An 18,601-nucleotide genomic window follows, 5' to 3' on the forward strand; every position below is an offset into this window, starting at 1 on the left:
GACAAAATATCTCCTTAAGAAAGTGGCCTTAAAGAGGAAAACATCCCATTGTTAAGGATAGGTGCAATTGACCCCATCGGCTGGTTCAATTGACCCTCGCATCGGGGTCATTTGAAACGGGCGTAGAGCTGTTTTATAAGCATGCGTTTGGCAGCAAAATATGTTTGAAACATAATTTTACATATCTTAAAATAAAGCCAAAAGAGCATATTTTTTCATGGCATTGTGCATTTTTCGATATGACAACTAGATCTCGCTGTGCATGTCAATATATAAAAAGTGGTTCAACTGGCCCCGCTCTCCCCTACAATGTTGAACTTCAACCAAGATTCGACAAAGCACAACCAAATATCAACGTGATATCAACGTTGAATCAATGTTGAATTCGTGTTGAAGCACCAATATTGACAATCAACCTGATTTCAACATATCTCAATGTTGTATCAATGTTGTGTGCTACTAGGGCATAGCGATGTACAAATCGGTAGCTACTTGGTGACATCCGACATCTCATTATCGCATTATCTGCAACGCCATAGGCTTTAAATACAGGTGAATATTTCCTAACCTTATGTCAGTTATATGCCATCTGCCCGTCATATGCAGCTTATATAAATAAATAAAAAAATATCAGCGAACATATCAGCATTGTAGAAGCAATGCGCATTGAGCATTTATGACTCCTTAGTCATCATGTCGCTCTCTGGGCACTGTCAGCCAAGACGCTACGCACAACTCCGCCGGCTTTCGGCACCGCTCGACCGTCGCCCGTCCCCGCTCCCCGCCACAGCGAGAGTGACCGCGCGCCGGCCCGAAACCGCCGCAGGCCAAGACCACAGAGGCGGGGCTTAGCTGTGACGTCATAACGTATCACAGACTGACTGGTGATAGCCTCTACACACCGGATGAAAATCTTGCTCGAAATTTAACATTACGAGTCAATGACAAGTGCCTGAAATATTGAAATGGCGATAAAATATCTAAATTGTAAAAGTTTCGGCCTGTCTTGAAACGGCCATGTCCTGAGCTTGATTGAAATTCCTTCACGCATTTAAAAGTAATCGCGAAAAATTAGGGTCTCAAGGGGTCTGGCGTTAACAGTAAATCTAGTAGAGATGATGGTGGGAAACTAGGCTTTTAAGGAGGGAAGGGAGTCGGTGACGGTCAGGGGCACTACAAGTAGAGCAGTCATAAGCTGGTGACAGGGCTGACATACCATGTTTTGATAGCATGACTGAAACAGACTTTTTGGGTAGCCAGGAAATCGCATGCGAGAGCCTATTGAAATTCTTACATCGGCCTTTATATGCACCAGTCGTATACAGGTGCGGGATTTGGCATACGATTTCCAGACAATCGAAAGACTGTTTGGAGCCAACGAAGGAAGGAATGAGTGAGTACCTACTAAGTTGAAGGCATTAATTTGGTTCAAAATGATGATGCAGATAACTTAGTTATTTAAATCTAAATATCTTATGACGAGAGTGATTGGCATTTTTGGTATGCAGTGTTATTCATTGAAAACAGGTTGGAGCGTTTAAGTCTTTAATTTAGTGGTCGCCGCTTACTAATCATGCGGCATACACGCCGCACATAACCGCCAATGCCGCAACACAGCTTAGATTTCGAAGTAAGCATTTAGTCTCACCCCTATTGACCAATGAAAATCTAGAATATATCTGCTAGAAACAAAGGTACACTTACCATTGGTCGTAGTTTGAGAATCAATGACATCAAATAAAGCTGAAACGTTAAATATTGAACAATTGGTGCGCCACAATTCGCAGCATTATTGGCATTATGAAAAAAGAGTCATTTTTAGTGAGAAAGGGCGAGGCTTATATCTCAGCAACCACTTGACCGATTTGCACGCGGTAATTTTTGTAGGGTAGCTTCATTCCTTCTACCAAGTATTGGACTATTCCCGATGCATGTGGGTGACCCCTTATGCACGTGCCACGTGCAAAACGAAGAGGTGTCAGTTTTGTAATTGTTGCAATATCTCGGTAACTACTTGGCCGATTGCGCTGAAAGTTGGCATGTAGGTAGGCACCCACTAGGCACTGCATATACATGTGCCAGAGTTGGGGTGCTGCTGCACGTGCGCACGTGCAGGGGTCGTTTCCAGATCTCGGGAACGGCTGGACCGATTGCGCTCAAATTTGGTACACGGTTAGGGACCGGTTAGTAGGGTGCCGTGCACAAGTCAGTTGGGACCCATTTTGCACGTGCGCACGTGCAGGGTGCCGCTTCCAGATCTCGAGAACGGCCGGGCCAATTGTGCCCAAATTTGGCACATCGCTAGAGACCAGTTAGTAGGGTGCCGTGCACAAGTCAGTTGGAGGTACCCCCTCGCAATTTCGCACGTGCAAGGCCCACCCTCTCGCTCGCTCCGTTAGTCGCCCCAAAAGGCGTTATACTGGTCTGCATACCAGTATGTTTATGTCGTTTATGTCTGGGTGCTTTCCTCCTTTTGCACAATGCATCCTCTAACAACTGAAGAAATTCCTAAAACATTCACCTATGCCTGTCATATTTAGTGCACGCAAATTTGTTATTATCACTTACTCAAGCAGGTAGCATAGGTAGGTAGGCTATGCCAGATTTGTGATTTTTGCTATAATGCAACATATTTTATTGAATTACCTATGCTAGAACGAGAACCCGATCTTAGATTGCCTGCTTCCAGAGAGATGTTACACACTTATGAGCCCATCAAGGTTATGCTTTGTATTTTGGAATGCAGGAATTACCTACTCAGAAAGTTGCACAATACCTATTACTAGGTACCCTGCCTTCTGGGTTGGGATACTTGGTACCTACACTGCAGCTAACAGTGCACACCTTAAGCACTCTGTGCAGTGGGTCAGGGTGGCCGGTGGGATCAGGATTGGAGTCTGAAAATCAATATGTGCATGATATGCCTCCAGCTTACACATTCCACTTCCAGTCTCCACATGTTTTGCTATCTTTCTCGTACCACCACAGGGAGGGCAAGCTGTATTCTGTAACAGTACCTACATTCAGAAGACTCATTGCTGAGTACCTACTTCAGGAGATTATTTGAACCCATAGAAATGTTACCTCACCTTTTCTTGGAAGCTGTGGTCATGTCACTGCTGCTGTGCTGGTGTTTGAAGTGGGACATATTAAAATTTATCACATCACATACCCCTACTAACTAGTATGCACCCAAGTATATGTTTTGCCAATCCTTTGTAGTAAATAGGTATTGATATTTTCAACATACACTTTCCCTCAGGTTTTTCAATTTAAATATTTTTGCAGACTGTCTACTTACAGTACATTCAACTAGTGAGTACTGATAATCACAAGCAGTGAGCATCCAGCAAGCCACTCACAGCAGTGATCAGAACATCAGCAGCAGCCAGCACTGGTCGGAAGTCGCTCAGCAGTCAGCACAGCAATAGCCAGCTCCGCAGGACAGTCATGTCGGGCGCGGGACCGCCGATGGCAGGCGGGGAGGCGGCCGTGGCTAGCTCACTGCCGCTGCCCTCCGCCAAAACGTACGGCCTCTATACGGACGAGAATGTGCGCCGAGGCCTGGCGCCGCCGCCGCCGCCCGTGCCGCCCACCAGCGACACCTACTCCATGTTCGGCAACGCCTTCTGCATGGACGACCCCATCATCCAGCCCCTGGAGGCACAGGTGAGTGGCCGAACGGCACCTCAGCAGTGACAACGTACTTTGATGCCACTCGTGAACTTCATTATGCTTGATTATCGTTATTTAGATATCTCTCGATCTTCGTAATCCAGTTCGTCAACTTCTTGGCATCAGCGTAGCAAGTGATTTTCTAGGAATAATTTAAGCTCAGTTTACTGGGGATACATCCGTCTAGTTTCGTGGCGTAATGTTATGTGGGTTTGGCTAGTTTTGCGCATTGAAACTTCGTTGTATTTCAGGGCATCAAGCGATTGTATCCGATCAACTTTGACCACCGAAAGGAGTTGAAGAAGCTGAACCACTCGGTTCTCGCCAACTTCCTGGACCTGCTGGAGATCCTGATCCGGTGCCCCGACTCCAGCAAACGTATCGAGAAGATTGACGACATCAAGCTACTGTTCATCCACATGCACCACTTGATCAACGAGTTCCGACCACATCAGGCGCGGGAGGCACTGCGAGTCACCATGGAGCTGCAAAAACGGAATAGGCTGGAGATCGCTGACCGCTTCGAGGTGAGATGATCGACGTATTAGTAGCGGTGTACTTCTAAATGAATAAGTAGAATAGGTAGTAAAATAAGTTTTATACCAGCCGTGAAATTAGTCAAATTGTTGCTTTTGCTAAGAACTGCTTTGAAATTACGGGCTGGGCAACTTCTTGAGCTTGGTTGAGCCAGTGCCAAGACCATACTATTACTTAGGTAAGCGACTGAGGCAACGGAGGCAGCTGCGGGACTTTGTACGACAGATATAATTTTTTCAATTGTTAGTTCAGTGTTCTGGGTTTCCTTTTCTACCTAGCCTTTCAAGCATCGGTGTTGCTTTGCTGTACCGACTACCGAGACCTCGCGGTGATGGCTGGCAGTCGTTTCATCACGGTCTATTTATACTCCGTTTATAACACCAGCCCTGTTCATGACCTGTCTTCCCTTCTATTCCATTCTCTTCCAGCTGCACCTGGAGAAGGTGATGGAGACGGTGAACGGCGCGCTGTCGGCTCTATCCTCCCGGGAGGAGTTCGACTCGAAACTCCTAGTACCGACCGAGGTAACCCCGCGGCCGGCCGACGATCCCGAACAGCCCCCGACCGACCGGCTCACCGAGCTGGACGCCCTCATGTGTCATGTGATGGATACGAGCTGAGGGCCGTGGAGGGGTGAGGGTGGAGGTGAGGGGCCGCCCGCGGACACTCAGTGCTGTGCGTACGGGGTGGACACAGACTGTCAGGAAATGGATGATTGTCGGGACGATGTCACGGCGGATTGTATCGTCATGGGAAGGATGGCATGAATCGGGGACGGTCTGACGCCTTCAACACGCGATGGACCTGTGAGTGAAGTGAGAAAAGTAAGCATGATTATGCCTATGGGCTCTCCGCGTTCCGAGGTACAGGCGAGTGTTTACGGAGGTCATTATTGTTTATGGCCGGTAGCACTGCACGACAGCTGTGCGATTCACCTACCGCTTCTATTGTAAAATGTGCGATGGATGTTGAGCGATTGCCAGCACCGCAAAGAGCTGCGGAGGCAATGTAGGCGCTGTGCAGACGGTGGACGCATGAGTGAACAGCAGAGATTTAGTGCTTCTCATCAGAATATCTGCTGCACGGTCGGAGATACTTGTGTGCGAGTGGCGTATCTGTTTGTGTACGCTTGTTTTGTTTCATTGAATCTTGAGTTAGAAATGTGTAGATCAGTGAAGATGTAGAATATAGCGGTACAATCCGTGAGAACATTTCATAGCTGTTCCCGTGCTCCGCCCGCGTTGCGTCTTGCGATAGTACAATTGCGCGAAACGCAAAATGCAATGACATCTGCAAATAAAACTCAGTAAATGCTGTACACTTATGATCAAACCATGGGAATGCACGTAATACAGAATCGCCATTAACGTCCGAGACCGTGAAGGAATACTACTGGATGCCATGTCTCGCAAAGAGCTACATACATAGTGTCGGGATTTGGCGTTGTGTCGAATGTCGATGAAATTACAGTTAAGCCCATTGCCCAATCTGGCAGCGACACTGTGGACTAACCGAAGTTATCGTTATCGCTTCATCGATGATCGTTTCCGTATTTATGCGCTGAAGGACATTCAAGTTGGTCGGTGACCAAACTTTTCGAACTCGTTCTGACAGAAGTAGAATCAAAAGCACTCTTCTGACAGAAGTAGAATCAAAAGCACTCTTCAGTCCTGTTATGTTTTGTTGGTTTTGTTGCACAATGGCATAGCACAGTCACAGTCCACGACACAAGCCGTCCTCATTGAGGAAAACACACATCGCAGTCAACAAATGGCATGAAGTGAGCTGGGTGAGAGATGACGTTCGTCTAACACCTAGATTGTTTCACTTGTTTACAGAGTCTGAAATACACAACAGGCATACGCACATGCGCAGACAAGCGCAAAAACGGTGACACCCTCCCTTTCACACTAAAAACACCGCATTTCACTCAGTTCACTAATTCGAACATCACCCATTCAGTGCACGACATTCGTATCGACCGGTCTCGAATTTCCAGCTAAAGAATTCCCGTGTTCATCATCCTTCACGGTGCCAACGCAGGTGTCTCCGCCGCGAGCCAGCTCCTATTTTCAAACCGTCCTCGCGTTACTGACACCTGCACGGACACTTATGATGCCAAGGAGGTTTAATGTGTCACGAATCACTGACTCGACAGCATCGTGGCAATATTCACTCGAGCTTTGTACCGTGATCGTAGTCACGGTGCAATCGATGCGGAGTTCATGGCCATGCCTCCAATTCAGCCCCGTTTGGCGGCCGCCAGACGACAGGACTCCTTGGCCGCGCGGGCCGTCGTCTGCGGCCTGAGATCAGCCGCTCCGCCCTGAACGCACCACTGACACCGCCATCGACCGGACGCTGTCCTCAGCTACCCTCTCCTCCGGCGCGCGACCCTCAGGGCTTCCTCTTCTTCTTGAGGGTGGGCTTCTCGAAGACCTGTTTGACGCCGCCGGCCTGGACGTTGAAGAACTTTGCGTTCTGCGCCGTCTCCATGGCCCAGGCCGAGTCGAACGATGTCGTGTCCTGCTCCACCAGATGTGTGTACTTGGTCCGGCCGCTGCGGCCGAAATTCTTGACCTGCGGGGTAGAGTGTGGTGTCAATGACAGTTTTAACGTAACTGCCACACAAACGGGTTCTCCGTTTAACTTACGCTTCAAACAATTACGCTTATGCATGATACAATGTGAACATCTGAGCATCAGCATGTCTTTAGTAGGACGGTACGGCAGATACATGCAATCTTTCTATGCTACGAAAAAAAAATATTTGAATTGCTTGCCTCAAACATTGACAGCTCCTACCGCCCCCGACCTGCACCAGCTCTTTCCTCTCACCTGCATGACTTTGGGGAGCACCGTCTTGTCGAAGCGGTCTTCCAGCGTCGATCCGGAGAAGTCCCGACGGTACACGCCCTCCTCCTTGTCCATGAAGAAGGCGCCGCGGTGATAGTACTTTTGGAGGAACTTGTACTTGCCCTTGGCCGCCTTGTTGGTGATTTGTTTGGGGTTGTTGCGCAGCTCGGCTCGCCGCTCCTCCTCGGTCATATTCCGCAGCCGCTCCAGTTCCAGACGATCCTTCTCCAGTCTGCCGGGAAGGTAAAATACGTCCGTTCAGAACATACAGGCTTCCGTTCTTGGTCTACTCTATGACCTAGTTCAAGCAACGGAAAGGTAAGAAATGAATGTAGTGACAAATGCTCATATCATTGGCAAAAAGTACCGCAAGAAAATGCAAGTTAACTCGTTGAGTAACGCGATTAATGTAACTGTATAGTGTAAGCACTACTTAAAAGCGCAAACAGCACCCAGAGAGTGTTCACCACCCACCGTGAACCCCACCACCCGGCTCCCTCCCGTTTGATATAATACTGACGCCTCTCGCTCCTCCTTGTCTCGTTTGATGCGCTTCAGCTCTCGGAGCTTCCACAGCTCGTAGTCGGCCTCGTCGTTGCCGTCGTCGGTGTCGATGGCGTTCGACGGGTCCTCCTCCGTGGCAACCTGTTGCGACTTGCGGATGTCTGACTCCACCATCTGGGGAGCAGATAGCGGATGTTACCGCGACAGTCGATGGGAATTGCCCGAAACCCGTGATCGCCTCGGAAAAGTAACCCAAATAGATGCTAACTGCCATTACAGTATCGTCTTTCGAGAGTCATACCAAGTACGTAACAAAACACATGTAAAGCAATAGGACGCATGGAAGTAAATACCTGACTTGTTTATAAATCAGTTCAATGTGTGCCATCACGTTACACGCCGAAATGCAACACTGAACACAAGTTACGACTTCGGATCGTGGAACTTCAATGCTGGACCACTGTTAATTCAAACCACGGTCGTTATCGACAAAGAAGTATTGCCAGAGTCGGAGCCACCTAATTAATCGTCTCTGTGAAAGTCTGACCTTCAGCGTGTCTCGGCGCCGCTCCTCCGCCATTTTCCGGGCCTCAATCTCTGCCTGTTTCTGCTTCAGCGCCTGTTTCTCCTTCTCCTGTACTGTGATCCGGTCCTGAGAGCGCAGGGTAAAACGTCAGATGCGCTGCCACAAGATAGAAACCTTTTTATATGACTCAGCATCCCACGCAATGGGGGACATCGATAACTTACCACCAGGTGCAACGGTAAACAAGCAAGTATTTAATACAATAGTCAAAATCCCGATAGATTTACTCAAAAACTACTGAATGTATATGTAACTGCAGAGCAGCGATAGCTTGGGATCAACATATTCCGCAGTTTTATCAAACCCGGGTCATGACTGATCGTCGATCTCACGCACCTGTTTCCGAACGAAGACGGGTTTGAGCCGCGGTCCCGTCTCCTCCTCTGAGTCCGTGTATTCCTCGTACTCGGAGCTGTCCTCTTCCTCCTCCTGTTCGTCCTCGGATTTCTTCTCCTCCTCCACTTCCATCAGCTCCTGCCGCAGGTAGCGAGCAACGTGGTTACGGTACGAGTAGACAGTGTAGCGGCCGGTTGCGATGAGTTTGGTGGTGCAACAATCACAGTTGACTTATCGACACTTTTTTTAAACCCCACATTTGTTCTCCCGTGGAGTTCAGACAAGCTGTTTAGAAACCTTCAAAAAAGGTACAGTCACTCAATTTTTCTCAAGTTTGTCTGTCTTGGCAGATCAAGCAATGCCAGAGCAAGCTTACGAACACACAAATTTGATCAGGATCGGACGATTGGACACTTCTTAAAAGAGATCTTTCGTGCTTCCCTGAAATTCACCGGAGAACAGATGTGGGGTTTAAAAAAAGGTGTCGTTATTATCTAGCTAGAGTGAGAGTGATAACCAAGCAGAACACAAATTGCCCACTTATAATCTAGGAACGGGAAAACTTAGTAACAAATACAATAAACGAGCTAAATCATATTTCATTTACCTATCTCATGACGACAAATAATTAGCGGCTTTATACAAAGAAATGTTACATTTTGCATTGACAAAGAAAAAATAGGTAGGTGTTTAGCATGGAGGCAGATTTAAATTTGATTCCTTGAAAAGTACGACGCAACAAACGTAAACAATATGACGTAAATAAATATACAAACCTCTTCCTTCTTGGCTTTGGCCAGGGCCTTTTGCCGGAGCATCTCTCGCTTTCTGACGATCTCGTCGTCGTCGAGGTCCTCTTCCTCATCTGAGTCGGACTCCTCGTCCGAGGACACGCGCCGTCGCTGCTGCTCCTCCTCCATGTCCTCGTCCTCATCGCTCTCCTCCACCAGCTCCGGCGCGTGCACGCTGACAGAAACATAAACGAATGGTAGCTGGGTGCAAAACGCGGCATGGACGCAATAGGTGGGAGAATGCCGCCAGAGCGACATATTGATCGTGAATGCGATCATATCGCTTGGATTCGAGTCATTTCCATTGGTGGCACTACAATATGGAAACAAGTTAATAGAGAGAAACTACTTATGGTACGTCATTCGACGATGGTAGAGTTGAGGAACGCGTTTTACGCGAGGCCACGTCATCGCGCCATTTACCGACGGAAATATTAGTCCTTTATGCACAAAAAAAAAACACATCGACACACTGCCCAGCCTCAGTTCAGGGGTGATGGCCTCAGTTCAGGCCAAAACGACTCTGGTGTACTACATCCACTCAGCTTTGACTCCCCATCCCGACCGCCCGTTGGGCCCTGACGCGGTACGTACCGTCTGCGCGGCGCCGAGTCACTGGCGTCCGACTCTGCCGCGGCATCATCCCCCTCCTCTCGCTCCTTATCCTCCTCCTCCTCCTCTTGCTGCTGTCGCTGCTGCTGGAGCCGCTGCAGTCGGCGCAGACGCGGGTCCTCTCGCTCCTGTTCGGTGAGCTCCACCTCGTCCGTGGCCGGCGCCTGCTGCTGGGCCACGAACTCGTCCTCAGAGGCATACTCCTCGTCCGAGGAGGGAGCATAGTCGGGACGCTTTCCGGTGACATAGCGCTGCACCTTCACCTTCTGCATGTACACCTGACCTGTGAGAGAGAAGGGCCACAGAGCATGCAAGAGTTAGGTGGATATGGACATGGTGGAATATACAACTTTTACAATAGATAAAAGTGCTGCTTGAGCCCATGAAAGAAGAGTTTGTTGAACACATGTCTGAGTATTGCCTGTTGAGAATCAAACACTTTGTGAAATAATTTGAAAACAGAAGAACACAAATGCCACCAATGTCATCTTGTTCATTCAATAACTTAGCAGGAGACATGTTAGTATCTGGATTATGAAATGAGGACAGGTAGATTCTTTAAGGCAAATAAGGCTTTTATGAGCAATGGGAGCACCTTACCAAACACAACAACATCTTTATAAAGAAAACAGGCATCCATATCAAAGGCAATAAGCAGGATCACTTTAATATCAGAGTATAGTAAGGGTAGAAGCCTGCTAGATAAGTTCCCCTGCCCCCTCCCATCAAATTTTTCAATACATCCATTCAAAACAATTTGGCCTTATTTATAAAAAATACAAGTTATCCATAAGTAATGCTATTAGTAAAATATTTCATTTGGCTCTGTCTCAAAACAAAAATTCATGACACAAATAACATGATGCATGTGTTTTAATGTTTTCATCACAGCACAATCATTACCTATCTAATTGCCATTATCTAATTCATGAACCCTCCTAGTTTATTTGACAGATGCTCGTAACCATCTGTTACCACTTTTCCTTCCAGTATAAATGCTAAGTAACACTTGGGCCATCAAGAAATGAGGATTATAACTCACAAATTAGCTCACGAATAACTCCTTACCTTACCTTACCTTGAAGGTCATCGGGATAGAAAAGGCCACTTGGCCTATAGGTCCCGTTCTCACCGAGTTACTTGCAGAGACATTCAGGACTCGTAAGGTTGTGGCATGACATACATTAGGTGGGTCCAGTGATGGTCGAGTCGTGCCTTGAATGTCGAGAGTGTTTCGGCTGATACGACCTCAGCAGGTAGAGCGTTCCAGTCGTTGATGATGCGGACGCTAAAGCTGCTTCGTCGGGCGAGAGTCACAGCTCGGGGTTTGAGCAGCTTCCACCCGTGTCCTCTCGTCAGCTCGGTCTCGTTCTTGGTGAAGAAGGTCGTTGCCGGCACATCGATGCCACCGTGGAACAGCTGGTAGACCGTCAGCATGTCTCCCCTGCGGCGGCGGTAGAACAACGACGGCAGTCGGAGACGCTCCAGACGCTCGGGGTAGGGAAGGTGCTTGATGGATTCCACCATACGCGTGGCGCGTCTCTGGACCTTTTCTAAGCGTTTCTGGTCTCCTTTGCTGAACGGTCCCCAGACGGCGTTCCCAAACTCCAGAAAGGGGCGGACGAGAGCCTTGTAGAGCAAGGGTAGGGTCGTCTCATCGATGTGAGCGAAGGATCGCTTGATGACCGCGAGCAGCTGTGAGGCTTTTGAAACGGCCGCGGCCGTTTGCGTATGAAACTTCAGCTCAGAGTCGATTATGATCCCCAGATCCCTTTCTTCGTCTACCACAGCGATGGGCGTCCCGTTCAGCCTATATTCGTGTGCAGGGTTTCTTGAGCCCATGTGCATCACCTTACACTTTCCTGCGTTGAACGGCAGCAGCCACCTTGAGGACCATCGTGCCAGAGCGTCCAGATCACCCTGCAGGCCAGCACCACGATCGGATGGATTTGTCAGTGGCTTGTATAGCTTCGTGTCATCCGCGAACATCTTCATATTGCTTGAGACCTCTAGTGGCATGTCGTTGACGTATATTGTGAACAGCGTCGGCCCCAATACTGAACCTTGGGGGATACCGCTGGAGACAGGTGCCCACTCCGAGTTGCAGCCCTGAATCAGCACCCGTTGACGACGGCCAACTAGGAAGGTCTGTATCCAGGTGAGAAGTTTACCTCCGACACCATACGACCTCAGCTTCTCGAGAAGACGTTTGTGCGGCACCGAGTCAAATGCTTTGGCGAAATCTAGGTAGACCACATCCACCGGGGTTCGGTCTTCCAAGGCAGCGGTCCAGTCTTCCAGTACCTCAAGCAATTGGGAGCTACACGAACGCTTTGCCAGGAAACCATGCTGAGCTCTGTGAAGCAGGCCGTTTGCTGACATATGGTGCAGGAGCTCATCCCTTATGACAGATTCGAGGACCTTACAACAGACGGATGTCAGGCTCACCGGTCTGTAGCTGGATGGTAGGCGGCGATCTCCTTTCTTGAATATCGGAGTCACGTTGCCGATCTTCCACTCTGGGGGGACATCCCCGGAGTCCAGCGATTTCCTGAAGATCCAGCTCAGTGGGTGGGAGAGGACGGCTGCATTCTCCTTTAGTACGCGAGGGTGAAGGCCATCGGGTCCTGGCGAGCTGTGTGCCCGCAGCGCTGCCAGCTTAGTGTGTACCCGTAGCGGGGAGATTTCGACGTCCTCCAGAAGCGGTCCGTGATGGGGGCGCTCCAGGACAGGGATGGTGTCTGACGCTTCTTCGACGAAGACGCTACTGAAGTATCTGTTCATGGCGTTAGCTTTTGCCTTATCAGAAGACACCGTTTCTCCATTCTCGTCTTCTAGGTCGCCGATGCCATTTTTGGTCTTGAGGCGTGAATTTGCATACCGCCAGAAGCACTTCGGGTTATCTTTGATTGACAGTACCAGCTTTTGCTCATGTTGTCTCCGGAAAAAGGGACTGGGACCGCCTTGAAGCGACCACGAGCTTTTATTCTGCAAATTCAAGTCGGATAAGCACGTGACTGGACTGCAACTTGGACTGCACGGCCTGGCAACCTGCATGCGCCTGCTTCATCTGCACTGCACATCAACTCACCGGTGGGGCATACCGAGACCGAGCAGCCTCCTTGTCCCTACCTTCTGCATGCCTCTGCTTCTCTTCCGCATTGCCTGCCATTGCCCGGGTCCTTTTATACGCACCGTGTCTGAGTCATGGCTCGGGGTCGTGTTCGTGGTGGTCGTGGTGGGCGAGGCAGGGGTGGAGCAACTGCAGGTGACGGCCAAAGCATTGCTGGCCCGTCTCAGGGGACTGATGGCACTCAACCCGTGAATGCTGAGGTGGCCCGGAGCGAGGGACCTGGTGCTGCCGAACCTCTTCAAAATGCATGTACACCAGCGGGGGAGGCTTCCAAGGATGCCAGTTCGAGTGTCTGTGGCATGTGTGATAGGGTGGTTGGTGATTCTGCTATAGGATGTGACAGATGCAGTGACTGGTTCTGTCCGTCTGAAATGTGCACAGGTCTGCCTGAAAATGCCATCGCTTTGATCTCCTCCCTGCGGGAGGAGAACTCTGTGTTGTTTGTCTGCACTGGGTGTCGTGTGAACCCTGGACCAGGCACATGGACTGAGGCAGCTGCTCGCAAAAAAAGGGGAGGTGAAAATGAAAGTATTAAACAGCTTTACATGACTGTCAAAGGCCTTACTGCTGAGATGGCCAAACTCACGGCAAAGCTGGAGGGTGCTATCTCTCAGGGTTCACTCAGCTATGCTGGGGTTGTCTCACAGCCCGGGTCTCGGCCTCAGCAGGGTGAGCAGCAGCATGGGGGCTCAGACGGGGAGGGCTCAAGTGCACAGAGGCGCACACAGGACACGGACATTCATCCAGAGTATAGAACTGTGGTAAGACAAGAAATCAGGGAGTTGCGGGAAAGAGAAAAACGTCGACTTTCACTGGTCATCAGGAGCCTAGAGTCCAACTCCCCAGCTGGGGTGATAGCTGAGTTTGGAGATGTGACATCTACCATGATGGGCACCAGAGTAACTCTATCTGAAGTGGTCAAGATCCCAAATAATGCAGGGCTATGGCGGGCAAAGGTCCTAAATGTAGAGCATAGGGAGCTAGTTCTGGAGAAATCCAAGAATCTCAAGGGGTCTCAATATGACCACATCTTCATCAGAAAGGATCTGACATTCACACAGAGAATGGAGCTAAAACAAAGGCGGGAGGGCCAGGGTCGGAGAGATGCCACAAGGGTGTTCAGGCCTTCTCACAACACCACAGTGCCTTCAGCACCTTCAGCCCCCCCACCTGCTCCGAACCAATCACTTGGAGCTAGTACTGATGTGGCTGCTGACACAGTGGCTGAGGTTTCAACTCCTGCTGCTCCCTCTCAGGCCCTTGATGCCCCAACTGCAGTGCTTAGTGGTGGTGAGGGTGACTCACACCACAGAGCACCAGCCCCTGCCACTCCCACATCCCCATCAGGGAATGCTCAGGTAAACTGAGTGGCCTGACACCTGTGTCACGACACTTTGTTTTGAAATGCTGCACAGTAAATGTTAAAGGTTTGAGCACTAAAATGGACTCTGTAATGAACTTTATTGAGAAAAACAATATTATGGTATTGTGTATTACAGAGTCCCATTTAACATCAGCTGTAGCCAGTTCTTTTGTTAAGGTTCCTCATTTCAATTTGATAAGAAGTGATGTCAAAGGCCATGTACACAAACATGGAGTTTGTGCTTTTGTACATGAAGATATACTAATTGATAAGGTCAGTTATCCAATGTCAAATGCTTTATTATTCCGTCTGGCCAAGTATGATATTTATTTTCTCGTGGTCTATCGGCCACCTTCGTACTCAGCTGCAGAAAATGATGAACTTGCATGCGTGCTGCAGGAAGTCATTTCTGGAAAGGAAATGATTATACTAGGGGATTTTAACCTTCCTAACATAGAATGGACATCACAGATAATCTCATCGAATCATATGCCTCCTTTGGATTCCATGTTCTTGGATGTTTTTACATCCTGCGGCTTGGTGCAGTGGGTGTCAGTGCCGACATTCCCCAGTTCAGGAAATACTTTGGACCTTCTATTGACAACGGAGAAGGACAGGGTGGGGAGGGTTGACGCTGTTGAACCGCTGCCAGCTTGCGACCACTGCCCAGTGCTCTTTGATTATGTGTTTGAAGGGGATCATGCTGATAGAGCTGCTGTTGGCCAGGAAAATTTTGCTTGGCACAGAGGTAACTATCTCAGACTGAATGCCATGTTTTCTGAGGTTGACTGGAGGTTTGAACTTACTCATCTAAATGCTTGTAGTTCTTTTGATAAGTTTGCAAGTATCGTCCAAACCAGTATCAAAGAATGCATTCCTCGTAAGAAAGTACAAGCAAAAGACAAGCCACCATGGCGAACAATTCCGCCTCCCAGCCTGATCAGAGTTAAACAAAAGGCGTGGGCAAAATATAAAAGGGCGAGACTGTGCAGTGGGCGCAAGTCTTCAGCAGCAATGGAGGCCTTTTCATCATTTGCTACTATTAATAAGGATTTGAGGTGTTTTGAAGTCAAGTCACGTGCGCAGTATGAGAATGGCCTCATTGACAGGTTCAAGGAAAACCCTAAGCTCCTCCATTCATACATTAGCAGTAAAAAATCTAATCCTTCATCGGTGGGCCCTCTTAGGCTCCCAAGTGGAGAGCTCTGCTCTGACCCATTAGCCATGGCCGAATGTTTAGCCTCGTCCTTTTCATCCGTGTTTTGCAAAGTTGTCCCAACACGTCAAGAGCCACATCAGGTACATGATGAACACATTGACCCTGTAAATGTGTCTGTTGAAGGTGTTGAAGCAAGGCTGTTATCACTTGATTCTAGTACTGCCATGGGGCCTGATGGTATTCACCCTCTGGTGTTGAAAAATTGTGCTAAACAGCTAGCCCGCCCTCTGAGCGTAATCTTCAAGCGCTCCTTGGGCGAGGGTTTGGTTCCCAAGGCATGGAAAAGGTCACTGGTAATACCCATTTTCAAGAAAGGTCACAGATTTGTCCCCCTTAACTATAGACCTGTGAGTCTTACTCCTATATGCTGTAAAACTCTCGAGCACTTGATTGCTGATCATCTGATGGACTACCTGAGTGAACACAACATATTGTCCCACCACCAGTTTGGTTTTAGACGGGGAAGATCAACGGTTGAGCAATTGCTTCTGGTATATGAGGAAGTCTACAGATTGGTTGACTCAGGGAAGACAGTGGACCTCATCTTGTTTGACTACAGTAAGGCCTTTGACAAAGTCTGTCATAAAATCCTGCTTGACAAGCTGAAATCTATTGGTATTGATGGGAAACTCTTAAAGTGGATCGCCAGTTTCTTGGAAGGACGGGAAATGCAGGTTGCTGTAAAAGGTCAGCTCAGTAGCTACAGACCAGTTGAAAGCGGGGTCCCTCAAGGTTCTGTGCTTGGTCCATTGTTATTTCTTATATATATAAACCATATCGGCTCGAATTTAACTTCTAGTTATAAGATCTTCGCTGATGACTTGAAGCTATATGCATGTGTTAATCCACCTATGTCAGATGCTTGCCCTGGTGCTGCTCAATCCATTCAAACAGATATTTGCACACTGCACCGTACATCCGAGTCTTGGGGGTTGACTTTAAACAGAGACAAATGTGCTGTGTTGCGCTTCACTCGTAATTCTAGAGAGCAGGCTCCTCCAGAGTACTTTTTGGATGGCAGCCCTTTACCGACCCGCAAGGCTCATGGCGACCTAGGCTTGCTGGTAGACGACAGGCTCAAATTTCATGAACATGTATCTTCTGTTTCGCACAAAGCATTTGGACTTTGTCAGAGCTTCTTAAAGTCAACTGTGTGCCGAACACCTGAATTTATGATGTTTTTGCTTACAACACATGTCAGACCGTTGATAGAATATGCGTCATGTTTATGGAACACCGGGTACAAAGAGGATCTCAGGAAACTTGAACGGGTACAGCGCATGTGGACTAGGAATATCAGAGGTCTCGAGGGATTGTCCTATGGAGAGAGGCTGAGTGAACTGAACTTGTACTCAGTGCAAGGTAGGCTCTTGAGAGCTGATCTAATCCAATATTGGAAAATATTCCATGATCTTAGCTGTATTAAGCCTGAGGATATGTTCACTCGGCCTCCTCATAGTGGCACTAGAGGGCATCGCTTCAAAATCCATGTAACACGAGCGGTCTCAGATGTGCGCAAGCGATGTTTTTCACACAGAAGCGTAGCCCTCTGGAACGGACTGCCTGATAATGTAGTAGCCGCAGGAAGCCTGAGCACCTTCAAAACTGCATTGTCTCGAGCGATACATGATGACCTGTACAAGTTTGCTGAGTGAGTTCCAACTCACTCAACTCACTTCAACGACTTGTTAAAAGCATTTATTATCAGGAAATCAGTGATTGTTCTACACAGACATGTTACCAGTGGACACATCAAATCCAGTTAAACCACAGCGACAGACGACGGGCAATGTTTGTTGGTGAACTGGCGTGTCCTTTGATCATGGGTTCCCATCATGTCTACTACCATATCCTTATGGCTGCTAGGCAAGGAGAACCCTACCAGGTGAGAGAACCAGGTGAGAGGAGGGCTCTGGTCACGTTCCTCAGGTCGTTTCGACACCTGACGTACCTGGCATGATCAAGTTCATCGTGGCTTCGGCAGTAAGTGCTCCACAATAGCCTTTTCCTTTTCCTTAGTTGGAGGGCTTGGCGGTTCATATATATGTTATGGTCAGAGGCCTTCTTTCTGATGCTGGAGCATGACTCAATGGTTGCACAGATTGACGAGCTAAAGAAGGTGTGAGCTTCTTGAGTACTCATGTTCCTCATCACCGCCCAGTTGCACGATTCAAGCACATTAGTCAATGAACGATAGTTGGTGCGAGAATACATGCGTGGCAGCGAGGATGGCGCAGGTGCGTAGCACATCAATGTGAAGGTAAGGATCACATGATCACTTCTACCCAGGGCAGGGCCATACTCAAGGTTGCGAACCATACCCTCCTCATTGGTAAATACTAAGTCCAGAGTACTTGGCCTCTCTCCAAGCCTGTAACGTGTGGGCTGGGTAACATGTTGGAACAGGTAACAATCCTGGATCGTCTCCACAAAGGAGTGTGTGGCTGAAGGAGATGCACCAGTTGCCCAGTCAATGCCAGGAAGATTGAAGTCGCCAATGATGACAAGGTGTGAGAAGGGGGCTGCAGCTGCTTGGCAAATCAGCTGCTCCAGCCTTTTAATACTTTCTTCTTGGGAGCCAGATGGGCTTCGGTAGATGCACCCTATCAACAAGTGATCTGTTCCTTGTAGCTTCAGTCCAACCCAAACATCTTCAATCATGTTTTTCTCACTCACGAGTGATGTGTTCACAAATACTCACCTTTTTCATTTTTCAGAGGAATTGCTCCAGCAGTGGAATTGATTTGGATTCCAATCTTAGTAGGGTTATCCATTTCTCAAAGTTTTGATGTCAGTCGAAAACTCAGATCAAGATAATGCTTGGGAGTTATTCTGTCCGCTTTCGGACCCAAATATTACAAAATATGCCCCAATACAACGAATCAAGCAAAATTCGATGTCATAAATCGGCGAGCACGATGGACTTCACGCGACGAGAACGTTCGTCATCAAAGACTTCTTTTCAAACTCTTCAAAAATTTAATGATGT

The 18,601-nt window shown here is 48.4% G+C and overlaps 2 protein-coding genes across 4 annotated transcripts; one reads left to right on the top strand and one right to left on the bottom strand.

Moving 5' to 3' along the window:
• Positions 1-1,786: 1,786 nt before the first annotated feature.
• LOC122389787 (mediator of RNA polymerase II transcription subunit 7-like) lies at positions 1,787-5,544 on the top strand. 3 transcript variants are annotated; one of them, XM_043382185.1, is made up of 4 exons: positions 1,787-1,821; positions 3,289-3,669; positions 3,927-4,202; positions 4,641-5,544. In XM_043382185.1, the coding sequence occupies exons 2-4, from the start codon at positions 3,451-3,453 to the stop codon at positions 4,830-4,832; spliced, it is 687 nt and encodes a 228-aa protein (XP_043238120.1). In that variant the 5' UTR covers positions 1,787-1,821; positions 3,289-3,450; the 3' UTR covers positions 4,833-5,544. The 3 variants fall into 3 exon arrangements, with proteins under 3 accessions (XP_043238120.1, XP_043238118.1, XP_043238117.1); XM_043382183.1 differs by having other exon boundaries at positions 1,791-1,874; XM_043382182.1 differs by having other exon boundaries at positions 1,805-1,874; positions 3,263-3,669.
• Positions 5,545-5,875: 331 nt separating this feature from the next.
• Positions 5,876-18,583, bottom strand: LOC122389786 (microfibrillar-associated protein 1-like). Its single transcript, XM_043382181.1, has 8 exons — positions 18,314-18,583; positions 9,880-10,180; positions 9,271-9,460; positions 8,495-8,632; positions 8,120-8,224; positions 7,589-7,746; positions 7,051-7,300; positions 5,876-6,792 (listed from the first exon to the last, which is right to left on the bottom strand). The coding sequence occupies exons 1-8, from the start codon at positions 18,384-18,386 to the stop codon at positions 6,610-6,612; spliced, it is 1,398 nt and encodes a 465-aa protein (XP_043238116.1). The 5' UTR covers positions 18,387-18,583; the 3' UTR covers positions 5,876-6,609.
• Positions 18,584-18,601: the final 18 nt, after the last annotated feature.

The sequence above is a fragment of the Amphibalanus amphitrite genome, unplaced genomic scaffold (assembly GCF_019059575.1).
Source record: "Amphibalanus amphitrite isolate SeventyFive unplaced genomic scaffold, NRLGWU_Aamphi_draft 000371F_arrow, whole genome shotgun sequence".
Taxonomy (NCBI): Eukaryota; Metazoa; Arthropoda; class Thecostraca; order Balanomorpha; family Balanidae; genus Amphibalanus; species Amphibalanus amphitrite.

Bases quoted from the DNA above. Each gene is read 5' to 3' on its own strand.
- LOC122389787 (XM_043382185.1), top strand. From the start codon at position 3,451: ATGTCGGGCGCGGGACCGCCGATGGCAGGCGGGGAGGCGGCCGTGGCT. The intron at 3,670-3,926 runs GTGAGTGGCCGA...GTTGTATTTCAG, and splicing joins TCCAGCCCCTGGAGGCACAG to GGCATCAAGCGATTGTATCC. The intron at 4,203-4,640 runs GTGAGATGATCG...ATTCTCTTCCAG, and splicing joins AGATCGCTGACCGCTTCGAG to CTGCACCTGGAGAAGGTGAT.
- LOC122389786 (XM_043382181.1), bottom strand. From the start codon at position 18,386: ATGGATAACCCTACTAAGATTGGAATCCAAATCAATTCCACTGCTGGA. The intron at 8,633-9,270 runs GTTTGTATATTT...TACCTGCGGCAG, and splicing joins CCAAAGCCAAGAAGGAAGAG to GAGCTGATGGAAGTGGAGGA. The intron at 8,225-8,494 runs GTGCGTGAGATC...CTGCGCTCTCAG, and splicing joins CCGTCTTCGTTCGGAAACAG to GACCGGATCACAGTACAGGA.